Source organism: Palaemon carinicauda, chromosome 20, assembly GCF_036898095.1.
Source record: "Palaemon carinicauda isolate YSFRI2023 chromosome 20, ASM3689809v2, whole genome shotgun sequence".
NCBI lineage: Eukaryota > Metazoa > Arthropoda > Malacostraca > Decapoda > Palaemonidae > Palaemon > Palaemon carinicauda.
Window position 1 is genome coordinate 31695580 of NC_090744.1, and position 19425 is coordinate 31715004.

The following is a 19425-nucleotide window of genomic DNA, read 5'->3' on the forward strand; positions in this document are numbered from 1 at the left end:
GCTGCCCTCCCTTATGTGGAGGGATTATCAGTTTTTTTCCTTTGACCGGTACCTTTAGGGTTTGTCAAATGATTGTGGGCCTCATATGACAGTTTTTTCTTTCATGCTAGTGAAAGGTACTGCATAGGACCCAACATGGACTTCATGGGCCAGGCAGAAATGGGACTTTTCCCACACCTTCCCTGTTCCAGTCTTAAATATGAGGAGCTTCCATGCTCTGAGAGAGCTGCACTCCTTTGTTAGGAGGGAGAGTAATGGAGCTTTTCTGCTTTACAGTTCCTTTGGTGGTTGTCAAGCAACTACCCATCTCTGTCGTCAGGCAAAAGGTCAAGAGTGACATACAGTTAGGCAGGTGATGAACTCCTCCGCCTACCTCCCGCTAACTACTGCACCTACCTTGTTAATGATTCAACGGCCATTCCAGCTCGCACTGAAATCATACTCCTTCTTAAAGGACTTGGGTTTGTCCAACCAGGAAAAATACAAATTACTTTAAGATGTACGTTTTTTTTACCGTGACAACTTTTATACGGGAATACTAATAGAAACACAAGAGCAGGATCATTTTTTTTTAGCAATATAAAAGGGTATTGTCTTTTGATGAATGTACAGCATAAAAATTGTAATTCACCAGTTCTTTAGTGTAAGTCTAAAACATGCATGAAACAATCTCCTTTATTTTAGAATTGCAGCATAGCAGTTGTTGGAAAAGGGGAGAAGTTGAATATCTATGACGATGATGATGTGAACCCCTACCTTGAGGGATTGGATCAAGAGGAACGCCGCGGCGGTGCTGGAACTAGCCGGGATGCACCAGCTGCTGCTGCCGCCGAGGGAGAAGGAGAAGGCGATGGTGAAGAAGGCAGCTCGGCACCTCCACCACCTCCATCTGATGACCAGCCATCGGTAAGTTGATCTTCGTAGTAGTTGATCGTGCCAAAAAAATTCTATATTTGTAACAGTATTTATTCAGTAAAACTTAAATGTTTGACAGGTAGTAATAGTTGTAGATGTTCCTGTTGAATTTGAAAACCTTGTGAATAATGTTCAGTTTGATAATGATGGATGTGCTGAATCAAAAATAATGCGGTTGGGCAATTTATGACAATAATCTGTTGTTGATAGATGGAAAACTATAATTTTATGCCACTAGTTAGAAATATTTATGAGTAACGAATTCACAGAGTGATTATACGGTAGTTGAAATAGACTATGTGGCATAATTGATTGGTTTTTAGCTACATCAACTCATTCCCCAAGTCCTTTGTTTACTACCAAATACCTTATATCAATTTTATTTGGATTTTTCCCTCTTCAGATGTAAATGTTTTTTAAAGACTGGTCAAATTTTCACCTTTTAAATGGAGTCCTTTGGACGAGCCTGTAAGTGTCAGTAGATATGACTTAAGCTACCTTTGAACTACTATTCTAAGTCTACTTTATAGTGTACAGTATATGATGTTTTAAGAATAGTAATAGTGATATTATGATTTTTCTTTTTCAGGGTGATGCTATGGAAACAGATTAATGAATGATAGTTTGTGCTAAGTAAAGAACATTAAAAACATTTTGTATGATGCGTTAGCCTTTGCCACACCTACTGTGAGAAGCCTATTATCTGTGAAGCTGCTGTAATTTTTACGTTTTATTTTTTTTTTTCCAAATTTCAGGATTCATTTGTATTCCCCAAATATTTATGTAAGTTAAATCATGTTATTACTATATTATACTGTTTTTCCACAAGAAATATAGATTAATCTTACAGAGTTTTTGTTTGTTTTCCTCTGTCATGTGAAGTTTATACAAGCAGTTTTTATTCTTGGTGATTTCCCTTTATTTGAAAACATTTGCGCAGAGGATTTAAACTAAAAAAAGCATAGTTAATTTTGTCCAACAATATTAGCATATAAAGAAGTCATTTTGTTGAAGCTGTGTTAAGATAGGTATGGTGAAGGTTGGTACTGTATTTGATATTAAGTATAATTACCTATTTAAAAATGTTATTTCATTTTGTCCACTGTTCCAGACATCCAAAAATTGTCATGAGACTTCTGGAAACGATATCTTTATAGGAAAAAGTTTGTTTTTCTGGGTCTTGTACAATAGAGACATATACAAATTAACCATTCTTGATCTTTGAACTGAATGCTGAATAAAAAAAGAAAAAAAAATAATGCTGGCAAGTATGGACCTATCTGGTTCAATGGTGGGACAACCTCAAACAGTTTTCAAAGGAATTCATTTATTACTTTTATTATTATTACTTGCTAAGCTACAACCCTAGTTGGAAAAGCCAGAGGCTATAAGCCAGAGGGTTCCAACAGGGAAAATAGCCTAGTGAGGAAAACAAGGAAACTACAAGATTAGTACAATAACTAACAACAAAATAAAATATTTTAAGAACGGCAACAGCACCAAAATAAGTCTTTCATATATAATTTATGAAAACTTTGAAAACACAAGAGGAAGAGAAATTATATAGAATAGTGTGCCCGAGTGTACCCTCAAGCAAGAGAACTCTAGCCCAAGACAGTGGAAGACCATGGTATAGAGGCTATGGCATTATCTAAGACCAGAGAACAATAGTTTGATTTTGGAGTGTCCTCCTAGAAGAGCTGCCTACCCATAGATAAAGTCTCTTTTACCCTTTCTAAGAGGAAAGTAGCCACTGAACAATTATAGTGCATTAGTTAGCACAGAAATGAGCATTCAGGATATATATATATATATATATATATAATATATATATATATATATATATATATATATATATATATATATATATATTATATACACACCTATATACATACATATCATTTATGTATGTATATACAGAAGTACCTCTATTTACAAGTGACTGACTATAAGCTAATCAGTTTACAAGTGTTGTATCAATCGGCAAGCAAAATTTCCATCCGTATGCATATTTTCGTGGACAATTTCTAACAAGACTAGCAAGAAATCAAAGTGGAGACCATACTCCAAACATGCAGTGTTCATGTTATTTTTACCCAATTTTCACGTCATTCAAAAGGAAAGACAAAAGCAGTCTAGAGATGGTTCCTTATCAAAATTGAAAGTAAGAGTAATAAAAAGATGACCAAGTGTCCATAAAATGTATATTAGGTGATTTAGTGAATGTTTTTCATGAGAGAGAACTCTGGTATTTTAACATGAGTTCTCATGGATGTAAGATTCCCTTTCCAAGCTGTAATCCCCTTCTCCTCATGACCCATCTCCCTTACGGCAGCCACTCCTCTCCTCAAAGGTAAAGTGCGAGTTAATTTATCAATAATTTATTTTTTATTCGTGAATATCTGACAGGGGTTATAGATTTTTCTCAATAAATTCCATTAGAAGCATATATGTATTCATGAACTTGTGGAGTGCATTGAGTGAATTTCCTTTACTTTCTATGGGAAAATTAATTTAGAATCAAGCATATTAGTTTATGAGATTGCTCCCAGAACATCTTAAAACTCACTCTCTCTCTCTCTCTCTCTCTCTCTCTCTCTCTCTCTCTCTCTCTCTCTCTCTCTCTCTCTCTCTCTCTCTCTCTCATACTGTGATGCTTTTCCGCTTTGGTGTGAATACGATATCGTGGAGATCTTTTAATCATGTCTTGTTAAGGAAAAAAATTAACCAGGGTCTACCACTACTTTATTATTGTTTTTGTATTATTATTATTATTGTTATTGTTGTTGTTGTTGTTGTTGTTGTTGCTGCTGCTGCTGGGAATGATATAAACTAGCATAACCTGATTCTCTCCCCTGAGAGAATCCGGCACAGTATTCTATCTAATTGCTATTCCTCTATTTTTTTCTAGTTTATATATGAAAGCGTTGTTACCTTCATTGAATATTACATTTCAATTGTTTATTACTTCTCTTGTAGTTTATTTATTTCCCTTTTCCTCACTGGGCTACTTCTTCCTTTTGGAACCCTTGGGCTTATAGCATCCTACTTTCCCAACTAGGGTTGCAGCTTAGCTTGTAATAATAATAATAAACCGTCGAGCGTCGAATCTCCTGGAAAAGGGTTGCATTACTAAGATGATATTTTACTATAACGTTAATACTGCAATGAATGCCCTCAATCGATAATAATTACAATGCCCTAATCGTGATTATTTTTTAAATCTTAGACGAAACAGAAAATTGCTGGAGTCCTGGGAACCAAAACTAGAGGCTCAGGGTATGGTACTATTTATAACCAGTAATGTATTAAAGAGATTAGGCCTAATTAGTGAGCCTAATGACGTACTATATTTTTAAGAATCGCGTCTGTTGTTTGTTTACTTTCCAAATGAATGAAATCATCAATGACTTCATAAAGCAAGCAATTTTTTTTTCTTTTTTTTTAGTTATTTATTCCTTTATTTCCGCAATTGGTATTTTATTCCGAGGAAACTAGGCCGGAAAGTTACTTTTCTTTAAGGGCTGTTTTCCTGGTCACGTGTCAAGTTGTTTGCCCTATACTACTACTACTACTACTACTACTACTAATAATAATAATAATAATAATAATAATAATGGATATTAAAAATTCATCAACCAGAGTTATGAAAATAGTCTTAAGCGTGTTCAACAACATATAAGGACAGTTACCTAGAAAGGAAAGATGTGTAGGCCTAGTACTGCAGCTATGATCTAAACGTTTAGCCAAGTAACTTAATATTTCGATATTTTCAGATTTTTTTTTTTGGTCAATTCTGATAACCGACGATGCTATAATTCATATCAAATAACCGCATTAAAACGCTTATTTCCTTATCTCTCAGTAATATGATTCGCCTTTTCTCATTTCTAAACTCACCTTTCATAATGTGGGGTAATGTCCTGTGGGATTTTGTCCGTGGGGAATTTGATGATTGAGTCCTGTGGGATTTTGTCCATGGAGAATCTGAGGATTGAGACCTGAGGGATATTGTCCGTGGGGAATCTGGGGATCGGGTTGACACAAGTCTCGGTTTATTATTTATATATGACTGATCTATTTTTAACGTTGCTACTGGTCTCATTTCTTTTATTTTTCGTTAATTGCTTATATATTTCCTTTCCTCACTGGGACTTTTAGTATTCTGCTCTTCAAACCAAGAATGTAGCTTGCTTGGTTAATAATAATAATAATAATAATAATAACTATAGTAATAATAATCATCATCATCATAATAATAATAATAATATGGGAAAGTCCCTCCCTTATCTCTCATGTTTGCTGCACGTGATTCCCCATCTCTTCTGTGATATCAGCTGAATTTATCAGCGATTCTCTCCAGAAGTTGTCAGGGTAAGTGAGTTCTTAACTGATTACACGATTTCTGGGGAAATAGGCCATCCAAGTTCCACGTGATATCTGGACTGCACTGATGGACAAGTGCATGTGTGCTTGAAAATAAATTGGATTTGGAAGTGGTTGAAAGGGCTAGGACTAGTGGCTGAAAGGGCTAGGACTAGTGTCTGAAAAATCTAGGACTAGTGGCTGAAAAGGCTAGGACTAGTGGCTGAAAGGGCTAGGACTAGTGGCTGAAAAGGCAAGGACTAGTTGCTAAAAGGGCTAGGACTAGTGGCTGAAAGGGCTAGGACTAGTGTCTGAAAGGGCTAGGACTAGTGGCTGAAAAGGCTAGGACTAGTGGCTGAAAGGGCTAGGACTAGTAGTAGTAGGTGTAGTAAATTATAAACATGATAGCTATTATCTGCAATGGATGCACAATCAATTGGGTCGAGACAAAAATGATGTTAAATAACTTTCCATCTATCTATGTTCAGTACATGCTAATTTATCAGTCTGGAGGTAGACAGGCGGGACAACGGGTTGGCTAAACAAGAGGTTCAATGTCCGTAGACTATAGTTATTACTGAGGTACGTAATAAGCTACACATTGCGTTTTATTTAGTAGGGTGCAATGCGAACATATTATATATATGTACTGTATATATATATATATATATATATATATATATATATATATATATATATATATATATATATATATATATATATATATATATATATATATATACATATACATGCCTCTCTCTCTCTCTCTCTAAGTTACAACTTGAAGAACTATGGAAAGAATGATGATGAGAATAAACTAAGAGACAGAAAAAGAGCGACATGGTTACGAGAAAAAGCTAAAGTAGAGGATATTCTATCAACTTGTAAGAAAGAGAAATTGACATGGGCAAGACATGTGATGAGCATGACAGACAATAGATGGACACAAAGAATAACAGAATTGGTCCCTAGAACTTGTGAAAGAAGTAGAGGAAGGAAGAGAAGACGATGGATCCACGAACTAAGGAAGTTTGTGGGCGTGGTGTGAGCTCGAAGGACATGATGGTGGGTTATAATAAAAGATTATCACTAAAAGAGTCACTTTAATGGAGAATGTGGGAGGCAGCAGTACACAGTTCCTTCGGCCATGAACTTGCCGGTTACACTATATGGACAAAAGAAAGCGGCGTCACGCCACGCACATCATGACAAGAATTATGGGTAAAAACAAATGATTGTACCCAAGCGCATAATCAACAACACTAATGCATCATAAATAAAAGTTTAATATTCTAACACCCCCTCATAAACTTTTATTCTCATCAATCTGCAAATTACTACACATCAAACAAATATATGCATCATGGTAATCAAAAACAAACAAAATACAAAGCTATCAAAGGTCAATATTACAAAACCATTATTGACACAAATTAAAATAAATCAACTTTGCTTTAGTTACTGGTTTTGTAAACATATCGGCTTTATTTTCACTTGAGGGGACATACACTAAATCAACATTTTTACTCATAACTTCATTACGGATAAAATGATAGCGTATGTCTATATGTTTAGACCTTTGATGGTAAACAGGGTTCTTAGCAAGTTTAATTGCCCCTTGGTTATCAACAAATAATATGATGGGTTTGACTTCAACATTAATCATATCAGTTAACAACTGCTGCAAAAATTTTGCTTCTTGGATAGCAAAAGTCAATGAAACATACTCAGCTTCACAAGAACTTAAAGCTACATTGCTTTGTTTCTTACTCTTCCAAGAAATAAGAGCACTATCAGCATTCATTTGGTAACAATAACCTGAAATACTTTTACGATCTTCAGAACTACCCCAGTCTGAGTCGCAGTAACCAGAAATCTCAATAGTATCGTAAGACTTCTTAAAAACAAGGCAATGTTGTTTAGTACCTTTAAGAAATTTTAGAACATATTTACACATAGCCAAATGACTTTGAGTTGGCCTAGCCATATACTGTGAAAGTTTAGACACAACAAAACTTAAATCAGGCCTAGTACAAGTCATGATATATATCAAGCTTCCAACAATGTTTCTGTAAAGAGTACTATCAACTAGTTCAGGACTTTCCTCAAAAGTACACTTATTAACACTTAGATCACAAGGAATTGACTTTGGGTTGCATTCATCCATTTTGAACTTTCTCAAAACTTTCTCAAGGAACTTACTCTGGTTCATTTTTATACAATCTCCATCAAAAACAAACTCAATACCCAAAAACCATGAAAGTTTCCCTAAATCTTTCATCTCAAATCTATGACATAATACACGTTTAGTGTCAAACAGAGCTTTCTCATTACTACTGGCAATGATCATATCATCAACCCAAACCAAAATAATTACATGAAAGTTATGTCTTTTATTGACATACACACAATGATCACTTAATGACTGCTCAAAATCATTTTGAATTAAGAAATCATGGAGCATATTATTCCAATTTCTGCCTGATTGCTTTAAACCATACAGAGATTTATTCAGTTTCCAAACCAATTGTTCATTATTACTTCCTGTCTCAATGTAACCTTCAGGCTGTTGAACAAATATTTCACAATCAATATCAGAATTAAGATAGGCAGTTTTAAAATCCATACAATGCACAATTAAATCATATTGTACTGCCAATTGCATAAGCATTCTAATTGAGGTCATACGCACTGTAGGAGAAAAAGTATCAGTATAATCAACACCTTCAATTTGGGAATACCCTTTTGCAACATAGCGAGCTTTATATTGCTCTTCACCATTTAACCCTTCTTTAATGGCATATACCCATCGTCCACCTACAATACAACGGTTGTTTGGTAAACTACACAATTCATAAGTATTGTTATCTCTCAAAGATTGAATTTCATCATCCATTGCAGCTATCCATTTGTGAGCCACATGTGAATTTAATGCCTCTCTATAGCTTTCAGGAATTTCAGTTACTTTACAACAATAATGAACAGAATAGCCCAGTAAATCAACATTATCAGGATCAACATATTCTTCAAGATATTTGGGAGCAGTTCGCTCCCTACTTGGGTAACGGGACTCTCCTTCCCTTTCAGTTTCAGTCAAATCTGTATTAATTTCACTATGCTCATCTTCAACAAGGATATGTTTAGAAACAGGATCACTTTGATTATCATTAACAGTTGTTTTCTTTTCATTGCAAATGACATTCTCATTATCAAAATCAAATTCACTATCTTCTGATTCACCATCTTCCTTTAGACTTTGGGATTTATCAAAATTGAATTTATCAGTAAAATGTACTAACCTAACCTTTCTCAAACTGTCAGTTCCTGGATAATATACAAGATAAGCAGGACTGTATGAATCATAACCAACAAATATTCCCTTTTCACATCTTGGATCTAGCTTAGCTTTCTTTTCTACATAAGCATAACACAGGGAACCAAAAATATGCATATTTTCAAGTTTAGGCTTCTTAGACGTTAACACTTCATATGGGGTTTTATCTAGTCTAGAATTGTAGCATCTATTCCTTATATAAGCAGCTGCCCTAACAGCATAATTCCACATGAATTTTGGTAGCTTTGCTTCAATTAAGAGACATCTAGCCATTTCAAACAATGTACGCCACATTCTCTCAGCAGTACCATTTTGGTGTGGTGAATTTGGTGAAGAAAATTCTTGCTTAACCTTATTACTTACCAGAAATTTTTTAAATTCTGTAGAAGTAAATTCTCCTCCATTATCACACCTTAATCTTTTAACAACACCATAAGAACTAGTGTCAGCAAGGAATTTCTTAGTAGCATCAAGTGCATCACTTTTCTGCTTCAAGAAATAAACAAAAACAGATCCTGAATAATCATCTACAAAAACAATACAATATTTAGATTTTTCCCTTGATTCAATACTCATTGGTCCAGCAAGATCACAATGTACAAATTCCATTTTACTATTTGCTCTCTCATCTGGTAATCTGTTCCTAGATAAATGCATTTTACCTTCATGACAAGTTATGCAATCAAACTTACTTTTGACACTAATTTTCATACCTTCAGCTTTATCTTCTAACTTCAAAATGTCTTTAACATTGCAGTGTCCCAAAACCTTATGCCACTCCTCTAGTGAACGAGATTTACATGAGTTTACATTATTTAGATAATATAGCTTACCTTTCTTATTTATTTCAAAAGACACACCATTTGGACTTATCAACTCAGAATGATTAGGATTAAAGCTTACTGTAGCTCCTTTACTAACAGCTGATTGTACAGAAAATATATTCTGCTTAAAAGTAGGAATATACAATGCATTATCAAGAACAACATTTTGTTTTATACCATTTGTATCAAAAAGTACAATTTTAGCCTTACCTTTACCTTTAACAATATTCTTGCATCTTGCACCATCTGCAAGTTCAACCATATGCTTTGATTCATCAAAGTCTTCATCAAAACACTTAAACTTGGATTTGTCAGTAATGATGTGGGTAGTAGCACCACAATCAACAAGAACATTACATACATCTGTAGATATGTTATCAACAGAGCAACTTATTTTGAAACAACATTCTTCATCACTATAATCATTAGTGGATCTAGGCTTACAAACATTCACAGTTGCACTAGAAAATCTAGTAGCCCTATTAGCCTTTCTACATTCATCAAAATTGTGTGTAATGGTTTTGCATTCTTTGCACCACTTACCTCTGTCTTTCTTCAACCTACACTCGAAAGACTTATGTCCAGTCTTACCACATGAATAACATCTTACTGATGAGCCACTGGCAGATCCACCACAGTGATAATCAGGATTCTTCTTATAATTCACCTTAAGGACGTTCTCACTCTTCACATCAGGCCTGTGTGCCTCTCGACTCCTCAGGCTTTCTTCATAACTCCGTAGCAGAGACTTGAATTCTGGAAACGTAGACTCGGTATCCTTCTGCATAACAACAGTATTAAATGGAGTAAATTCCTCTGGAAGACCCTTCAACACCATAGCAATAAGAAGGCTGTCGCTGATCGTCTCACCAGCTGACTTTAACGAAGTGGAGGCTGCCTCTGCTCGAAGAAAATAATCAGTTACACATTCTTTCCCTCTCATTTTCAGTGATGTCAGCTCCGTGTAGAGGGAGATGATTCTTGGTTTCCTAGTACCTCGGTAATGGTCCCGTAGAATCTCCAATGCCTTTCTTCCATCGTTGACTGCATCTCTCATTATTAATTGGAGGCTCTTATCATCTAGAACTTGAACGATCTCGGCAAAAATGTCAGCATTTTTAGCACTGAATTCCGCTGAAGTTTGATCTTCACTTTCGTCTAGGGTAAGTTTTCGAAGTCTCAGATGGGCTAGAAATTTTATCTCCCACATTTCATATTTCTCCTCATCACCATCAAAATACAACTTCCTCTTGCTTGAGCTGGGCCCATAACCTGTGAGCTCGAAGGACATGATGGTGGGTTATAATAAAAGATTATCACTAAAAGAGTCACTTTAATGGAGAATGTGGGAGGCAGCAGTACACAGTTCCTTCGGCCATGAACTTGCCGGTTACACTATATGGACAAAAGAAAGCGGCGTCACGCCACGCACATCATGACAAGAATTATGGGTAAAAACAAATGATTGTACCCAAGCGCATAATCAACAACACTAATGCATCATAAATAAAAGTTTAATATTCTAACACGTGGTTGGCACAGAAAGACCATAAACAGATGCAAGTGATTATTTAAAAAGTAACACATAAGCAAAATGCGAGAATGATGTCATTTTGCATATAGTAACTTGAACATTGTAGCTCAGACTAGAGACAAGGTACAATGATCTCAAATTTGTTAGTGTTATTTCGAAAAATGGGCGTTAAATTTTGAGGAATTCTTGATAGTTCAGACATTTTAGGTAACGAAGACGTCTATTATTCTCTACAGCTTCTGAAAAATGTGATTGTCTTGCATTGTGGAGAATTAGAAATGCACCGGTAAACTATTAGAACTTATTTGAGCCACTTTTATTCATACTAGCCAACAACAATTTAGTGTAGATCACAAATCAAATAATTCATTATTGCATTTGATTGTGAAATTGAACCTTTTTTTAATATAGGCTACAGTGTAGGCCTACTGCTTTAATCCAAGATTAATTTCCTCTCTGTCAAAGATACGTAGGAAAGCAGACAACCCAGAATTAGACCTAAATTGTGTCACTGAAGGCAGTCGCCAACTCTAGCTAATCCCAGGAATTAGTGAAGACGCTCGGCAGATATGATACAGGTTACAAGTGCATTTTTATTTCGGTCACCGGTTTGTTTACAAGCACAGCCCCCCCCCCCCAAAAAAAAAGGGGGGGGGAGGTTAATACATAAAGAGGACATTGGCTTTTTTGAATTTACTTTCGATTATAAATGCGTAGTAGCTGATAAACAGACTTTTTAAAAGTCACGCTGATTAAAAAGTAACCACAATCTCCCAGCTGATAAAGGCCAACGAGAGAGAGAGAGAGAGAGAGAGAGAGAGAGAGAGAGAGAGAGAGAGAGAGAGAGAGAGAGAGAGAGAGAGATTCATTGACAAGGAATATTAGGTTTTAAATCATTATTTATAGACTGCATCGATAAGTGTAGGCCTACACTGGATAACCTTCCCATCAATTTGTCCTTAAAATGTCAGGCTAATGTATTTATTGGGCATAAAATGGAAATTATGTTTGAAGAACATATTGCCGTAGCAAAAGTATTTACATCCCTTTTTCTACTTAGCTTTATTTTCTTACTGAATAGAATTACTGTAAACATTGATAGGGAGACCATTTCTATCAACTAAATGACTTTCTACAGATTATCTTTATTGTTAGTGGGACGATTTTCACATTCCCTAAAAGAAAACTGAACATTTCGTAAAAAGTAGTTAATAAATAATATTCATTATCAAAGACAAACTATTCAATTGACTAACATAGACCAATTTACTTTTTTTTTCCCAGTTTTTTCATAAATAATTTCTCACTCCAGATTAAACTGTGCTGCATTGATTGCACAAGAGATAATAACTTTCTTTCTACTCACTGCTACATTTACAAGGTATCTTGGTACATTTTTCAAGGTGGTGCCATGCAAGTAAGTTTCGTGACATTTTGCCGCCATAATTTGTATTACTAGCTAGCTATATCTGTTGGTTTCTAGAGCTTCGTGAGGACCCGTTATAACACCACAAGAGTAAGAGTAAGAAAAATTGACGTTTTGAAAGGGGATTGTCAGTGTAATGCTTAATGATTCAGATGGGTAAGCGAAGCTTACACACCAACGGTACCTGGCTCTCATTAAACCATTATTTTCTGTCATATTCTAACATTTGGACCAAAAAGAAAAAAAAAAATGGCAGCGAAACAGTAACAATGTTTGTAATTTCACACTAAGCTTCTCATTTCCTTTCATATCATCCCTAGGGTTTGGGCAAGAAACCGTGTTAGTATAAAGCTAACCCTAGACCCACTATCTAAACCTGGACCTGTTGACTGTTGAAGGTGCAAACACCCACGTTAACGTAACGACAACCTAGTTTAAATGCAGTGTCGCAAACGGGCAAGTTTTATAGCCATGTTGGTGATAAAATCATAGTCCCAGGCGACTTGAAGTGTGTACCGATAAGAAGAATAGCGGTTATTCGGTCCAATATGTGGTAAACACGTGTTCTTATTACTCCGTATTTACAGCATAATGTAAATAGCGTATGCTTACGCTAGTAATGTTAACGATCCTACATTAAAGGAATGAAATAAAGTGGTAAGGTTTTTTTTTCCATGAATACCAAATAAGGCATGAAATCAACTTGTATAGAAATATTCATGAACAAATAAGTGATCGGTAAAATAATACAGGAGATTTGTCAGTTCGAATAGATGTTTTTATTTGTAAAAGAAAGAAAAAAAACACCAACTTTTAATTAAAAATAAGGCGGTGGACATAGAAGAGATTCGTTCATTGAGTGAAGAAATCCCAATAAATTCAGAAATAAGAATACAGCGCTAAAGATAGAATATTACTTTTGAATTTGAAGTTCACATATTCCCCATATACATTGGAATTTGGTGACTATATCAGTCTGGTATTTAACTTTACTAGGTCTACGTTGTGATAGTTTAACTTTCTCGTAGCAACAATTAATCTCTCTCTCTCTCTCTCTCTCTCTCTCTCTCTCTCTCTCTCTCTCTCTCTCTCTCTCTCTCTCTCTCTCTCTCAGAGGATGTAGCAAAAACAAGTCACACTACAAACGTCTGAGGACTTCACAAGGATCGATATCAATCTCACGTGACGCCTGGGTAGGCCTATAACATCTATCAATGGGCAGTTGTAGGCCTACGTGATTTTATGATAATATTTCCACAGGATACCAGTAAGATTAAAAGGTAACCACACTGTTTCAAAAGAGTAACGAAATAAGGAATATTTGAGTGCAGTTATCAAGCCTTAAGTGATATGGGATATGTATATGTATATATATATATATATATATATATATATATATATATATATATATATATATATATATATATATATATGTGTGTGTGTGTGTGTGTGTGTGTGTATGTACGTACGTAGCCTATATATGTAAGCACATTCACAAGATAGGAGATAATGGCCAAGCCATCTTGTAGAGAAAAAATAAACATCATAGGTTATGAGAGCAAGTATGGTATGGCTTATATACGTTTTTCAAATATCTCTAATAAAATCTTCTGTCAAAAAAAAAGAACAGAAAATGTTTGTTGGGGGGAAGACAAGATGGGATTGATCCGCTTGATATCAAGTTACGTATCTGAAAGAGGAAGTCAACCTCCGGACTCTACAGATTTAATTCATATGATTGTTTTTTTTTTTTTTTTTTTTTTTTTTGCAGGTGAAATCTTTAACGTTGTAGTTTTGGCAAAATAAATAAATAGCTGAACGGTACCGTGCTGACCCACTTACACAAAAATGGTCGTGAATTTGTTTAAACAAAATTTTATCAAAACATAGATTCCCAAAGAAGAAGAAGAAGATGGATTTCAACTAATTTAGATAATTAATCATCTCAATTTACCTTAGAACAAACTGCAATTAAATCTTTATTCATTGCCATTGGCAATCGATCTTGTATTGCCGTGGCATATCTAACTTGCTTGCGATATCTATGAGTCAACCGGTTTCCTCTGCGCCGACGAGAGCAGACGACACTATAGACAAGCAGCACACAGCAGACGACGACCAGTTCGTGTGCGACCTTCGGAGTGGAAAGATCAGTCAGACCGTTCAAGATTTCTAGTGACTGAATTTAACCGTATTTTTCTTAATCCCGACTCTATCAACCGCAAGTTTCATTGACTAGTGAAGGAAGCAACGAAGGCGTTTATAATTTTTTACTTTATATAGATAAATTAATTTTATTTTTCTGTTCTCCGATAACTACAAGCTAGCCGATATAAATAACGTTTTCCACAAACAAGCAATACATTACGGGAAGGTATGTATGGTTTGACGGTCTTTGTCGTTTTTCTTTATAGTAATGATGGTTTTGTTAACGTACTTTGATTTATTAACGCCATTTAATTACTATTTCCCCTTTAAAATTAACATTTAAAAGCTCCTTGGAAAACTCTGTTGGCTATTCCCGGCCGGTAAGAAAGTAAACCACGCCTAAACTATTTTCGATTCTCTCTCTCTCTCTCTCTCTCTCTCTCTCTCTCTCTCTCTCTCTCTCTCTCTCTCTCTCTCTCTCTCTCTCTCTCTCTCTCTCTCTCACAATTTTGAAATTTGATAAGTAGCAGAGATTTGAAAATCGGAAATTACGTGGTATTTCGCAATGCTTTAGCACACTCGTCTTGGCGTAATTTCCAGTTAGCAATATTCCTGTGCAGCTGTTATAAGAACTATAAGATGCTATTTTGTATTAATAACATGAAAACCAGTATTTTCTTTAACAATGCTGTCATAGTTATTTATTTAAACGTCATTTATAAGTTGAGGATGACATTAATTTAACCGGGAAATCACCGATATACAATGATGGACAAAGATTTTTTTAACCACCGTAATTGTCGGCCAACTTTAAAGAAATTAAGATCTATTGTAGGTGTTATGTTAGGCAAGCCATACGTATCGTGTATTGAAATTTCTGTAAAACTGCTTAGGTTTTTGGTCATCGTGATGTTATTTGGACATGAATTTAGTTACTCTGCCCCACTCCCGACCTTTGAGGAAGCTAGGACTAGAGTAGAAAGGTTTTGATGTACACCCTCATTACCATAGGGTAACTAGACTTGATGAATGGGCGTCGGTCTGTAGTTAATAGATTGCTGGGAAAACTGTCGGTAACTGGCTTATCTACCCATAAGGGTTGTCATCTATTTTGACTTTCTTTGTATGAACGGAATCTTGAGTTAAAAGCTTATGCTTATTTTACCGAGTCCTTATCCGTGAAACTGGAGGAGCCTGACGTCAGCTGATCGATTTTATAGGGGTATTAAAGGAAATGATTTCGTGGTTGCTAGAGTTGACTGTAGGTCATGTTAGTGGAAATTTATAGGATTTTGTTTTATAGTTTGATCAAACTTTGATGTATATACACACACACACACACATATATATATATATATATATATATATATATATATATATATATATATATATATATATATATATATATATAGATAGATAGATAGATATGTTTGTGTTACTACTGCAAGAGAATTATTGGGTCCTCTGACTGGCCAGAAAGTACTACATTGGATCCCTCTGTGGTAACGATACTGCTCATTTCATCTTTGCCGACACATACAGAATAGTGTGGCATATCCTTTACACATTTCCCTCTTTCCGCATACACCTGACAACACTTCGATTACCGAACAAATCTTCATCGTTCAAAGGGTTAACTACTGCACTTAAATTGTTCCGTGACTACTTTCCCCTTGGTAAGGGTAGAATAGATTCTTTAGCTATGGTAAGCAGCTCTTTAACAAGGACACTCCAAAATCAACCATTGTTCTCTAGTCTTGGATAGTGCCGTAGCCTCTATACCATAGTCTGCCTATGTCTTGGGTTAGATATCTCTTGCTTGAGGGTACACTTGGGCGCAATATTCTATCTTGTTTCTATTCCCCGTGTTATTTTGAAGTTTTTATAGTTTTGATATGAAAGATTTGTTTTTACGTTATTTTTCTTAAACTTCTCTTATAGTTTATTTCCTTATTTCCTTTCCTCACTGGGCTATTTTCCCAGCTTGAGCCCTTGGGCATATAGTATCTTGCTTTTCCAACTAGAGTTGTAGCTTAGTAAGTAATAATGATAGTAATGATTATATATATATATATATATATATATATATATATATATATATATATATATATATATATATATATATATATATTACAAAATCATAATCCATTCATTACCTGTGTTCTATATCGTGGATTCAAATGTCTAGTGATTGTGTTTTCTCGAAATCAGATTTCTAAGGCCATATTTTTGTTTTAATTTGCACTTAGTGTTGAAAAATATATTATAAATGTTATCACTATATCTGAAGTGGTGACATTAGCAACATCTTAATGTAGATAATCAGAAACACGTGAGCTATCAGGTTGTTATGGCACGTTTAGACTATCACACGGTTTACACGTGAACAGACACGATACTCCCCCCCCCCCTCCATCTTAGCATAACACGCATCCTTCTCTTATGTGAGGCTTCGTCGCCGGGTACTCCCCGTTGTGGGGACATGGGGGAGTAGAACCCATAATTGGCTATGTAGCCAAAATTTTCGTGTTTTTCCTTAGACCTTGTTTTGAAGTATTGGATCTGGTGCTGCGTAAGAGCATTGTTGTACAGGGCTTATTTGAACGTCACATGCAATAGAGTATGTACGTTTTTTGTTTGAGTATATCAGGTGTGCGCAGTTGAGAGAGCTAGTACGGGTTACTTGACATTTTGGGGGAAAGTTTGTTTATTAAGGCAACGTTGGATGGAAAGATTTAAGATACATTTTTGTGGTTCTATTTTGATTGCGAAATATATTTTTCTCACTTTGGTTTATCTTCACTGAATCAAGATTAGTCAAGTCTTTTCCTTTTATTATGCCGGCCGGTCTACACAATCGCAGCCTTGAACTTCTACCGTTTTTTAAGTTGCCAACTAGTGTGTACTGTATACAAAGTTTTTCCAGTTCAGTCAACTATTCAAAGGCAGGATGCGGTATTGATACCTACCTCAATGTATGTAGCTTTGAGTGTCTCCTTCTGATAAATAAACAATAAAGAAATAGAACAGTGGAAAAAACCATTGATTTAAGGGTTCGTCTTACAATATTTAAAAAAAATGGTCAATAGTTATTTTTTTTTTTCTGTTCATTTTTGGAATTCACAGTTGCCTATATTCTTCGAATTTTTAAATGCCTGAAGTATCGATATCTGGGTTCTCTTTGTATATAACTGGCTCCATATGATTTACGAAACCGAAGTATTTTTTGTATTGCTACATCTTTGGTGAATTTCCATCTAACAAGAACAGGTTTCCTGTAACCATCTCTCTCTCTCTCTCTCTCTCTCTCTCTCTCTCTCTCTCTCTCTCTCTCTCTCTCTTTGTTGGTCGGTGTTTTGATTTTATTAAACCACGATTTAATTAACATAGCCTATTTCCTAGTCACATGTTTTAAACTTTTCTTTAGATGTTTATTGTAATCGTGGTTGGTTTGATTTTTTAAGATTTTTTTTCTTTATTCAAGAGTTGTAAGATTAAATTGGCTACTTTGAGATAACATGATTATGTTTGTCTATGCTATACGGTAGAATGCTTTCATATATGATATTCCAGGAACAACCAGGTTCAGTGTGGTTCTAGAATTCATTCAGGATTTGACTTCTTGTGGTCGTCTAAATTCTTTATTTGAGTTTCTTTTTGGGTATGATTCATAATCATGAATCATACCCAAAAAGAAACTCGATTTATGATTTTGGGTTTTGGTGAGGGTCCAATTTTATAATGTGGGTTTTAGTGTGGGTCTAGATATATAGCGTGGGTTTTGGTGTGGGTCCAGACAGTCTGAGTTTTGGTGTGGGTCTAGATATATTTTGGGTTTTGGTGTGGGTCTAGACAGTTTGAGTTTTGGTGTGGGTCTAGACAATTTGAGTTTTGGTGTGGGTCTAGATATATTTTAGGGTTTTGGTGTGGGTCTAGACAGTTTGGGTTTTGGTGTGGGTCTAGACAGTTTGAATTTTGGTGTGGGTCTAGATATATTTTGGGTTTTGGTGTGGGTCTAGACAGTTAGTTTTGGTGTGGGTCTAGGTATACAGATTTGGTTTGGTTGTGGGTCTAGATATGTAGCTTGGGTTTTGGTGTGGGTATAGATATAGTTTGGGTTTAGGCGTGGTTCTAGACATAGTTTGAGTTTTGGTGTGGGTCTAGATATATTTTGGGTTTTGGTGTGGGTCTAGACAGTTTGAGTTTTGGTGTGGGTCTAGATATATTTTAGGGTTTTGGTGTGGGTCTAGACAGTTTGGGTTTTGGTGTGGGTCTAGACAGTTTGGGTTTTGGTGTGGGTCTAGACAGTTTGAATTTTGGTGTGGGTCTAGATATATTTTGGGTTTTGGTGTGGGTCTATATATATTTTGGGTTTTGGTATGCGTCTAGACAGTTAGTTTTGGTGTGGGTCTAGGTATATAGATTTGGTTTGGTTGTGGGTATAGATATAGCTTGGGTTTTGGTGTGGGTATAGATATAGTTTGGGTTTAGGCGTGGTTCTAGACATAGTTTGAGTTTTGGTGTAGGTCTAGATATATAGTTTGAGTTTGGTATAAGTCTAAACATAATTTAGGGTTTGGTGTGGGTGTACTGTACATATTTTGGTTTTTGGCGTGGGTCAAGACATACTTTGGTTTTTGGTGTGGATCAAGAGATATATACTTTGGGTATTGTTGTGGTTCAAGTCATAATTTGGCTATTGGTGTGGGTCGAGTCATAGCCTAATTTGGTGTGGGTTAAGTGGCATTATTTTAGTTTTAGTGTGGTTATGTATTTAGGATTTGGGTTCCAATGGGGTTTCAGAGTCAGGATTTGGGTTTGAGTCAGGATTTGGGTTCCAGTGTGGTTCCAGAGTCAGGATTTGGGTTCCAGAGTCAGG

At 35.5% G+C, this 19425-nt stretch overlaps 2 protein-coding genes across 2 annotated transcripts in view; one reads left to right on the forward strand and one right to left on the reverse strand.

The window, feature by feature from the left end:
- The window catches only part of LOC137659478 (proteasome subunit alpha type-1-like), a 31521-nt gene extending 29755 nt beyond the window's left edge, over positions 1 to 1766 (forward strand). Inside the window, exons 6-7 of the mRNA XM_068394369.1 lie at positions 685 to 906; positions 1505 to 1766. Coding sequence (XP_068250470.1) covers positions 685 to 906; positions 1505 to 1528 — 246 coding nt within the window. The 3' untranslated portion in view covers positions 1529 to 1766. The remainder of the gene's footprint in view (positions 1 to 684; positions 907 to 1504) is intronic.
- Positions 1 to 19425, reverse strand: part of LOC137660260 (uncharacterized) — a 284924-nt gene that overhangs the window by 225919 nt on the left and 39580 nt on the right. The gene's annotated exons all lie outside the window — the stretch shown is intronic.